The following is a 12,162-nucleotide window of genomic DNA, read 5'->3' on the forward strand; positions in this document are numbered from 1 at the left end:
TGTTTGAGGCTCAGTAGCAAGGTTGTTTATGAGCTCATATTAGGCCTCGTTAGACCTGTAGTTGGGCATTGTAATTTATATCAGGCTCTACCTCCCCTTTAAAACACAGCAGTTAGAAGGCCTCGAGAAGATAACTCTAATTTATTTTTATTCACATCCTTCCCTTTAAGACAAACAGCAGACAACTGTTATTGTTGCGTAATTTCCTTTCTTCCTCTGGTGTGTGTGTGTGTGCGTGTGTATGTGTGCCCATTTCATCCAGGGTGGAGTGTCATGATGCATCATCAGTCTTAAGTGTGGGTTCAAAAGTTCCTCCACTATGTCCCTCTACTCTCTGTCTCCCTCTCTCTCTGTCGGACTGTCTGTCTCTGTCTCTCTCTCTCTCTGCCTTTCTCCACATTCTGTCCATTTTCTTGTTTCCATTGTAAACAGAGGTTAAGCATCTGGGACATTGCACATTACACTTTTGTGAATAATAGCCGAATATTATACAGTTTCATGTGTCTGAATCAGCAGGAAATGTATATATTAGAATTAAATGATATCCAAAGTCTTTGCAGATGTGTTTTTGAAGGTTGTTTGTAGGTATTTCTTGGAGTGATTTGAAGAGATTTGAGTGTCTGCCGCTGGCTGGCACAGTGTATGTGTGGCCCTGTTTGCCCTCTCTGCACAGTTCTCTTTGCTACTTCAAAGTGACGACTGAGGGAGAAAAGAAAAGCACGGAAGCATTTGTCACCGAAGAATAAGGAATGTTTAATGTCAACATATTGCCTGCCTGCCAACAGTTGACTGATTAAGACCATCCAGACCCAGTATTGTTCCCTTAGCTAACTCGAGATCCACCAATCTTCATTGTAGTTTCCCTTTAATTCACTGTATGGCTTTTACCTTTTTAATTTTTATAATTCTTACTTCTCGTCATTACCGAATTTTTCCTCTTCCATCGACCTTCCATCCACAAATTTGAAGTGTCTAATAGGTGTTGCGAATATACAGTGTATACTGTAGTAGTAGATCTCAGCTCGACTTTACTGAATGCTACTGCTATTGTTGGAAAGGTGTGGTAAAAAATAGGCATAGGCAATTCACCCTTGTTAAAGATTATGGGTCTATTATTGTAAGAACTACTTCACAATCTAAATTAGGCTTCTTCGATCAGTAAAGGTTTCACATCAGCAGTTTAGAAGGCATCCTGAACAACCCACATGTCAAGGCATTATAATGTTTATAATGCGTTTTAAATATGAATTCTATGAGTGAGGAACCAGGTCAAGACAACAAGTGGAAGATTTTTCAGCTACATACCTGCAAAGAGTGTGAGATGATGTTTGTGAATTTTCAAACGAATGTACAAGCTCAGCACTAACTCACTTTCTGCTGCAGTATCTTCCACTTTTGTGTCCAATGTTGTTTTAGAGCAGTGGTTCTCAAACATTTTCATGTCATGGACCACTAATATTCTATATATATATATAATATATGTACTATATATATTTACTATGTATACACACCGGTATATATACAGTGTACACAAACCGTATATCTAGGTGTGCCCCCAGATTTTTAGGCTATGAAAAGTGTGCCCTGGGACAAAAAAGGTTGAGTTAAGCGGTGCCCAAAAGGTAGATCACGATCTCGGCCAGCGCCAAAAATGATCGGAGCAAATACCGGGCAGTGTGTATGAGCCATAACGTGTTGACTACACTACACTACACTAATAAGGACACATAATAATAACTAACTAGAAAAAGTGCCCTTCCGGGCACAGGTCTCCACCAGGTTATCCACAGATCCGTGCAGTTAGAGGTAAAAACACTTTTCGGCCAGTTATAGCGCCACCTTGAGGCTGAGTTGAAATTGTTCATGTGGCATTTCGTCCTCGGCCTAGTGGGAATGTGGGTGCACAATTTCACGGAAATCACGCGATGTGTTCATGATTTGCAGCATTTTGTTTGAAACTGAGCACTCCTGTGAACTTTGGAAGCCAATCTTAACCAATCAGGATGGAGTGTGATAAATGTGAAAGACCCGTTTCGTTGAATGGCTCTAGAGAGACTGTGTACCAATTTGCGTGATGTTTGGACAAAATCTGTAGGTGTACTGTGCAAAAACTTGTTTTGCACAAAGCGGCCTCTTGGTGGCGCTATAACAGGCCGTTCTGGAAAGTTTGGGGCAGAGGTTCATCGTTGGCATCCAGGGAGTGTGTGTGCAAAATTTGGCATCGACCGGGTTAACGGTGAAGTTTTTGCACAAAGCGGCCTCTTGGTGGCGCTATAACAGGCCGTTCTGGAAAGTTTGGGGCAGAGGTTCATCGTTGGCATCCAGGGAGTGTGTGTGCAAAATGTGGCATCGACCGGGTTAACGGTGGCCGAGATTAGCCTGTCACGGACACACGGACGGACGGACGGACGGACGGACGGACACACAAACGGACGGACGGAGTGCAAAACATACTCTCCCCACATGCCTTCGGCCTGGTGGAGACAATAACCCATCCGTTACTACATGTGGAGTCAACTCCCGCAATTCCCTTCTTCCCATAGTGCACGGCAAAGTAACTCTGGGATGAGCGGCCGCGAAATTCTAGTGATATATATTTGTATAGTGTCAGTGTCAGTGTGTGTGTGTGTGTGTGTGTGTGTGTGTGTGTGTGACTGTGTGTGTGACTGTGTGTGTGTGTGTGTGTGTGTGTGTGTGTGTTGTGCGCGCGGCTGCGCGCGTGCGTGTGTGCGTGTGTGCGTGTCACAGCTTTCCCTATAGGCGCTGGCTCTCAAGCTGGTTAATGACCTCTGACCTTCCTCCTTCAGTAAGCACTGCAGAGTTGCTCCCCTGGATCTTCCATCCACTGCAGTCCCAAATCCCACCTCTTCAGGCTCCAGCCTAGCTCCTGGCCTCTGTCCCTGACCAGGGTCATTCTACCATCCTTCTTCCTACTGTCTCATCACCCTGTCTGGTACTTCCTTCACCTTACTTACTGTAATATCTCTCCATCTCCACTCCCTGCATGCTAGGGTCGCTGACTTTATATTCTGGCTATGTTGTATAATACTAATGTAATTGGTATACTGTAATTGCTCAATCATGCAAGCTTGTGGTATAATTCATCAGCTTGGCAAATATACTGTATACGTAGCAACGGTGAATTACAAGCTCACAAATGAGTCGCTGACTTTGTTGTGTTTTTATCCTTGACGTTTCTGTGAGAAGCATGCAACGTGTTTTTCTTTTAAATCATAACGTCTAAATCAAGCTCACAATGCGTTGCGATAAGCATTACCTGTTGTTTGACAAATGTTCACGTCTCTCAAAGCCTGCTGTTAATTGTTGTGAATGATTACCGGTATATAATGTGTGTACATGGACAGCATACTATGTTAAATAGCTCTATATCAGGAGTTCACAAGGCCCACTTGAATTGTGAATGCTTTTGAAAATCTATTTACATTGAGGCGGACAGAGACTTCCTTAGCAACCTAGAATTCAATTTCAATTCAATTCAATTTTATTAAAGTGTCAAATCACAACTAGTTGTCTCAAGACACTAGCAGTCCATGGTCGTGCTACTGCTGATTGGGGTTGCATTCGACACACACACATACACACAGTCACACACACACACACACACACACACACACACCGCTTGCACTGCTCAGTTCATTCATTCATACGTTGGCAAAGAGCGATCTTTTGCATAATCAGTCTGGAGCGGGCCCGGCCCACAGGTTGATTGCTGGCATAGAGTGTCAACCACCATTATAATAGCGGTAATAACTGCACATATTTTGACCTTTAAACCCTGTGTCGTGTGTCAGTCAGGTGGTAAGGCCTGCTCATGCAGTTAAGCCAATGGCTTCAAAGTTCACACACACACACACACACACACACACACACACACACACACACACACACAGTGATGCAGATTCACAAGCATACACGTGTGCACACATACCAAGTATTACCAACACACAGTCAGAGGCTGGCACACGCTTGCGCACGGCAACACACACACACACACACACACACACACACACACACACACACACACACACACACACACACACACACACACACACACACACACACACACAGAGGTAGAACATTTGGACTCAACAGAACTGTAAAATCACGCACAAATTGTTTTACAGCTGACAGAGGTGGTGTGTGTTGGGTGTGTGTGTGTGTGTGTGTGTGTGTGTGTGTGTGTGTGTGTGTGTGTGTGTGAGAGAACCTCGTCAGTGCTGTCAGTCTGTCTGAGAGTGTGGATCAGAATAGAAGAACGGGACCCTAGCTGGGCTTTAACAGGAAGGTACGTTGAATAACCCTGTTTCCTATGTGTGTGTGTGTGGGGGGGGCATACGTACGCACGCGTACGTATGCACACACGCAGAACATTCCTTCCCTAAAGACCCTCTCTTCTACATGTGTTTGTATAGGAGACTGTTGTCTTTATTTGAGTGTTTCCTTGAGTGCTTATTGTTTGTTCCTGTGCGTGCGTGTGTGCGTTTGTCTCTGTGTGTGTGTGTGTGTGTGTGTGTGTGTGTGTGTGTGTGTGTGTGTGTGTGTGTGTGTGTGTGTGTGTGTGTGTCTGTGAGTAATTGACAGTGATTTGGATCTATATACAACCCTAGGTGTATATTCCTGTTCTTAGAAATACTACTTCTGTTTATAAATGTTTTCCTCATCTGTAATTTATTTCTTGTCTCCTGGGATTGTCTTTGTCCCTCCTGTTGGCCTACGTTAGCAGCACAGTAGGCTATATGTCCTCCTGTCAAAATTATTTTAGAATGATTACATGAAAGTATTCAGACAAAAAAAGGATAATCTGTATCTTCGCATGACAAACTTTAGACGTCTAAGGAAAGCTTCACCTTTTCTCAACCTTGCATAAATTCAAGTGCCAGTTCTGTCTAATTCTCACTATATCTCTTGACGGTTGTGAACAGATTTCAAACATCATGATTTATTTGTTTGTATCGCTACTGTACATCCGTGACTAATATTTTTTATATGGTGACCTAACAGTAAGCTAAAGGCTGTAATAAAATGATTAACAAGAAAGCAACAAAACAATTAAACAAGCATCAGGAAGGTTAGATGCACCAAACTGCTGCCATTCGGGGGTTAAAACAGCTTTTTTGTAAAGATTGGATTTGAAATTAGATTAAAAAATGTTTATGGAGCTAGCAAGCCTGAGCTCCAATTGACACAAGTGGTATCATCTTATAGTGAGCATTAGTGAGGGCTGATGCATGGTGGTAGGTTGAGAAAATAAAAAGTATGAAATGGTCGACTTGATAAAACAGTGTTGCGTGTCAAATAGCTATAGCTTGTTTCTCATGTATGGAAAGCCTGTAAGACTATCCAGTGTTGGCTTTCACTGTCAGTGCCAGGGTCATGAGTCATGGGTCATGACCCACAGTTGGGTCATGAAAACATTACACCTTGACTTCAGATGAGAAACTGCTGTTTTCACAAGAGTTCACGGCAAGTAGGGAAACCCAGTGGCCTTGTGGTTAGAGTATCCGCCCTGAAACTGGGAGGTCGGTGTTCGATCCTCGGTTGGGTCATACCCTGGTCATACCAAAGACTCAACCCAACAAAATATGGGACCCAGTGCCTCCCTGCTTGGCACTCAACATCAAGGGTTGAATTGGGGTAAGTCCCTGCAGCTTAGCGTCATGTCCAGTGGGTGTACTTGTACATAAAGCTGCCTCACACTACAGAAACAGGAGATAGACTCCTGCCCTATGGGCCTCATGGCTCGGCAAGGCTTACTTACTAGGGAAACTCAGTGTGCTTAACAGGAAATGTGGCGATCCAGCAGAAACAGACCAAACAATCATTTTGGTTTCTTACAGTACTGCATGGTCCACTCCTCAGCTCATGTTGTACAGTTTACAAAACAAGAGGGTTGCACACACCCAGTCCCTCGCTGGGGCTGGACATAGATACAGTTCAAAAGAAACTCCGCACAACAGCTCTGCTCCACAGTGTTTTATTTATTTAAACACGGACATATAGTGGCGACGTTTTGGCCATGACTGGGCTTCATGGGTTGAAGGCCAGTCATGTTGTACAGTGTCACATCTTCAGATAGAACAGTTGTACAATAGTTATCTGTTGATTGTAACGCTAACACTGTGCCAGTGACATATGAAATCTGAGGGTCCGTGTGTGTTGGCATCACTCCAAGGACACGAAGATCAGCGAATCTGCTGATAGTCATAATCACACACAAGCAGACATAATTTATATGTTTCTAACTTCTTATCGCTCTATCCCTCTATCAAACATTCTCCTACTACTGTATCTCGCACGCACGCACGCACGCACGCACGCACGCACGCACGCACGCACGCACGCACGCACGCACGCACGCACGCACGCACGCACGCACACACACACACACACACACACACACACACACACACACACACACACACACACACACACAGTCACACACACACCAGTGATTATGCACTGACAATGGGTAATATAAAGCACATTACAAAAAAAATTACAGCTGTGTTCAGTAACTTGTGAAGCAAACTGCCCAGTCAGCAGAAAGTCTTCAAATTAAACCTGACAATACGCACACACACACACACACACACACACACACACACACACACACACACACACACACACACACACACACACACACACACACACGCACTCTCTCTCTCTCTCTCTCTCTCTCTCTCTAATAATAATAATATTAATCATAGAATAATAATCATAATAAAACATGTATTAATCAAATAAAGATAGAGATAATAAAGATATAGCAGCAATAGGCGAGTGGGAGGAGTAGTTTATTGTCTGGATTTATAGACCGAGTTTAAATAGTAGAGTTGAACACATAATGGCTTGATGTGGTTTCGCCCATTAAAATGTATTTTCTCTTTGTCTGTGAATAATGGAGTTGACTCAACATTTCCTTATTTCCTTATTTCACGTGAAAGAGGAACCATGGGTAACTATCGGTGTTCCCCTTGAGAACACTGATTCAAAGCTGACAGAACATCCTTTCAGAACCTGTGACAACATCTCGTGAGCCACTGTTTGGTCCCACACTAATGCTTGATAAACAGCTGGAGAGACATATGGAGACTCCTGTTACTGAACAAATATTGTAGAGCAATGAGTACTATCAGAATATTTGAGCTAACACATATTTAATGTTTAACCAAATAAATCACTTACCCTACTTTATAATGCTGTGGGGGTTATTTTAAACGCAGTAGCAGCGAACTCCCCCTCTGATACCCTTCCGTTCTCCACTGTCTCCCCCTCACTGTCTCTCCATCCCCCCCCCCCCCCCCCCCCTCTCTCTCTCTCTTTGCCTCTCTTTTTCTCTGTATCCTTCTCTTTTTCCAGCTGAGCAGCCCAGCCAGCCAATCGGGATGGAGGGAGATGAGGATGGGGCGGGGCGAGTGCGGGAGCTGCAGGAGCAGCGAATGGCAATACAGAAGAAAACCTTCACCAAATGGATGAATAGTGTCTTCTCCAAGAATGGGGTGAGGAGCAGTGGAGTGGAGATTAAAAAAAAAATCATGAGAAATAATATTCGTATGAGTTCAGTCAGACAACTCTTGGATTGGATTGGAAATAGTATATCTTTAATGTGCATAAATATGATTATAACTATCATGAGCATATTTTGGCGTCAAGGCTCTGTCTCAGGGACCAATGAATCAAAAAGAAACAGAGCCCACAGGTGGTTGCTGGAGTGGCGGCCGTGAGAACAAAAAACAACAACTTCATAGAGCAAAGATTACAGCATAAGCATAGAGAACAAGCCTGCTCCAATCAGTTGAAGTGTACATGTGACTTAATGTACCTGAGTTGGTGCTAGTAGTATAGTAGTACAAATATATGAGTTTCTTTATTTTGTGGCTTACACCTTTATTTTATATTTTTTATGGAGGGACAGACAGTAGGCTGACAGAAAATCGGGAGAGAGATGGGGGGGGTGACATGCAGTAAAGGCCGTCTGGATCGGGAGTCGAACCCGTGGCACACTGCCAGACTGGATTACCAGCCAAGGTGCCTGGACCGCTGAGCCATGGCCCAGGCATGACTTATATTTTAACCAACCCAGAGTACAGACAGTCCCTGGCTGGACTGTCTGCCCTGTCATCATGTCATGTTATGGAAACATGTGATCTCTGTTGCTATCTGTACAGGTATACAACTAACTGTGTGTACAGGTAAAGATATGTTCCATGGAGGCGATCAGCAGGTGTCTGTTTAATGTTGTGATCAAAATACAGCCACATGCTGACTTTTATGTGTGTGGTCTGGACTTACTGTACTGTATCCTGTTGATATATAGGCCCATAATTTCCTCTGCCAGGCGAATGTATTATTTGTGGTGCGTGCCTCCTGGTGGAGATTTGTGCTCCATTAAGCACTCCTTAGCTTGTCTTTGCAACAGAATGCTAAAAATTAACCATTGTTTTCATGCAGGGGAGTCATACACCACTCTGTAATCAGCTGTAATCAGCTGTCAGTCTGCTGACTTTTTTGCCAGGAGCGAAGCAACCTGGCCTACATTTGCACGCGCCTCTACTGACGACCGTAAAGACGACTCTAAACACGATCTAGTCATGATTGGCTGCCTCCTTACGATCTTACTAGCGACCTAGTCATGATTGGCTGCCTCCTAAGCCAATGGGAGTCTGAACGGCATAAAAAACCCATACTCTGAACACCGCAACGCGGAGCGAGTGGCAACAGCAGCTAATGTTAATATGAACTAACTGCAAGCCATTACAATTAAAACACAATGAGCGAACCAACAAAAGAACGTCGTAAACGAACGAAAACGGGCGCTACAAGAGCTTGTTGCACCTGGCAGTTATAACTGAGTCATGTTCTTGTTTTCAATCAGCCACGCTTTTCTACACACCAATCACAGCTCATTCCCTGAACAAGGCAATCCGTTTAAATGGGGCTCCCCGGATCCCTGCTTTTAAAATGCTGCCACGCGCTGCTGCTGGCAAAGCTTATTGCCTCCACCAGCACCCTAGCCTCCACTCAGAGTGTTCCTGACTGATGACAAGATCAAAAAGCACTGCGAGGGATCACAAAACAACCTGTATTTGTTTACTTCCCATGACACTTCGGAACCAAATTTGAAATGTTTTTGTGTGTGAAACAAAGTGTACCGAATGCAGATTGTTGTGTGTCAGTTTTTGGCCCGAGCTCTGAGGACCTGCTGGTTCAAATCAGCTGTGTTTTCCATTCCCACAATCGCTCGGAGCACTCCGTATGATGCAGCAGATTCTCAGCTGCGAAAGGAATGTGTGTGTGTGTGTGCGTGTGCGTGTGCGTGTGCGTGTGATGCATATGTTGTTTATGGATAGAGAGAAAGAGAGAGAGAGAGAGAGAGAGAGAGAGAGAGAGAGAGAGAGAGAGAGAGAGAGAGAGTTGAGAGAGAGAGAGAGAGTTGAGAGAGAGAGAGAGAGAGAGAGAGAGAGAGAGGGTGTGGCAACACTGGTGAGCAAAGGATGCAGTGGATGATGTGGAAGTGAAGACAGCCTCGTTTTCAGGACCACCTGCTGCCATTACATCAGCTGTGTGTGTGTGTGTGTGTGTGTGTGTGTGTGTGTGTGTGTAGTGTCCTCATCAGCACCACAGGAAGCAAACAGAGCCTTTATAGAATTACCTTGGTTCCATTTCCTGTTGCCATGGGAGATAACCCTATTAGTCAGAGCTCATCACATCCAGCACACTAACAACAATAGAAGAGAATATGACTGACAGTGTAAATTATAAAACAGTAAATATTCTCAGGGTAAATGTAAAAAGGGCCCTAAGTGGCCCTCTCCTGTCCTGTTCTCTCAGTGTGCTGTCCTGTCCCGCTGGCAGCCATACCTGTCCCTCCTGTCCTGTCTCTGTTCTGCCCTATACCCCAAATAGAAGGTTTTTTTTAAAACCTTTGAAAATGTTGAAAAGTTGTTGCCAATTCTGATCTTAAAGAAGGTCAGTATTATTATTAGTATGTCCCGTACTGTCTCTGTCCTCACAATCTGGGAACCCACCTGGGAAAACACCGCCCTCTTGACGTGAGTCCGTCTCGAGAGACTACTGTCCTCCTAACACAGTGGTTCTCAACCTGTGGGTCGGGACCCCCAATGGGGGACCCTACATGATTTTTGGGGGGTCCCCAGATGACCGTGAAGTGACAATTTAAGGACTTTTAAGAACAATACAAATAAATACTACATATAGGCCTACCAGAGAAGCATGCACGGCTGCACGCATCCGCCTCGGTGACGGCAGACTGCTGGGCGAGCGCTGGCGCTTTGGCATGGGGGGTCAGATCAACATAATGGAATGAATTCTGTACTGGCTATATATGGAGAGTGTCTTGAGTGTACACTAGGGTTTGAAGAGGTAAGCTCAACATATGGATGTCAGAACAGGTCAGATCCATATATGGAGATCCAAGGGTGGCAGCAGGGGTAGTGTCTTGAGTGTACAGGGTTTGATGAGGTTTGGCCATATATATTTGATTGATTGAATACTTTATTGGCAGAAATGTAATCAGTACAGGATACAGTCAAACAGAAATGTAATCAGTACAGGGTACAGTCAAACAGAAATGTAATCAGTACAGGGTACAGTCAAACAGAAATGTAATCAACAGGATCTCCTCACTGGTCAGCAAAAACACCTTGAAGACCTTAACAGGAGCCCTCGTACAAGGTTTCTTTGACTATGCATCCACCTCTTGGTACCACAGCACCTCAAAGGCCCTTAAAACAAGGCTCCAGACCTCTCAAAACAAACTGGTCAGGCTCCTACTTGGCCTCACCCCCCGAACCCACCTCACCCCTGCCCACTTTGACAGGCTGGGATGGCTTAGGGTCGACGACAGAGTACAGCATCTTGCAATGGGTCTGGTCCACAAGATTCGATACACCACCAAGATACCCATGTACCTGTCTAAATACTTCCTTAATGTAAACGAAGTCCACACCCACAACACCAGAGGGAGTGCAACAAACCATGTACAACCCAGATTCGGCACAAACAAGGGACTAAATTCTTTTCGCTCCTATGCCACCAAAATGTGGAACGCCCTACCAACAGTCATTAAGACATGTGAATCCCTTGACTCCTTCAAAACCGCTCTCAAAGGGCACCTACGGATGGCTGCAATTCGAAACTGGCCTCTGTAAAATCTGAATCCCCCACACCCCCCCACCCCATTTTCCCTCACTGTATATAGTATCTTTTCCCTTTTTTGCTTCCCATATGATGAATTCCTGTTCTGTTCTTTACCTACAGAGAAATGTCTATTTGTATGTCTCTAAATGTTTGTATGTCTTTAAATGTTTTGATGAATTGAACAATGTGGACCCTGTTGTAAACAAGTGTAATGCTTAATTGGGTCGTCCACTCACAGTTGACAGTCTTTGTATTGAGTTTGTGCTTAAAATGTACTGTAAATTCTACAAACTGTTAATAAAGATTTCAATCAATCAATCAATCAATCAGTCAAACAGAAATGTAATCAGTACAGGGTACAGTCAAACAGAAATGTAATCAGTACAGGGTACAGTCAACACACGTCCAAAGGGATCACCGAAAAAAGTCCTTGCGGTCTTGTTTCCATTCAGGTTCTGGGTATTCAATTCATAATCATGAAAATAACAACGAAATTCAAATCCTCAAGGTAAAAATTACACAAATATGTACAGGTTGGGGAACCAAGAAGGGGTGTACAAGGTCTGATGAGGTCAGATCAACATTATGGAGATCTAAGGGTGGCAGCGGGGGCAGTGTAGACTCTGGGTCCATTGGAGACTGGTGTTCACATAGAGTAGACTCTGGATCCATTGGAGACTGGTGTTCACATAGAGTAGACTCTGGGTCCATTGGAGACTGGTGTTCACATAGAGTAGACTCTGGGTCCATTGGAGACTGGTATTCACATAGAGTAGACTCTGGATCCATTTGGAGACTGGTATTCACATAGAGTAGACTCTGGGTCCATTGGAGACTGGTATTCACATAGAGTAGACTCTGGGTCCATTGGAGACTGGTGTTCACATAGAGTAGACTCTGGATCCATTTGGAGACTGGTATTCACATAGAGTAGACTCTGGGTCCATTGGAGACTGGTATTCACATAGAGTAGACTCTGGG

The 12,162-nt window shown here is 44.3% G+C and overlaps 1 protein-coding gene across 1 annotated transcript in view; it reads left to right on the top strand.

Annotated features, from left to right (window-relative positions):
- Nucleotides 1-7,406: 7,406 nt before the first annotated feature.
- Nucleotides 7,407-12,162, top strand: part of sptbn5 (spectrin, beta, non-erythrocytic 5) — a gene marked incomplete at its 5' end in the record, with an annotated part of 80,350 nt that continues 75,594 nt past the window's right edge. Inside the window, one exon of the mRNA XM_083791689.1 lies at nt 7,407-7,520. Within this exon, the coding sequence (XP_083647815.1) occupies nt 7,407-7,520 (114 nt within the window). The remainder of the gene's footprint in view (nt 7,521-12,162) is intronic.

Source organism: Protomyctophum parallelum, assembly GCF_964188405.1.
Source record: "Protomyctophum parallelum genome assembly, chromosome: 20".
In the NCBI taxonomy this organism is placed as follows: Eukaryota; Metazoa; Chordata; class Actinopteri; order Myctophiformes; family Myctophidae; genus Protomyctophum; species Protomyctophum parallelum.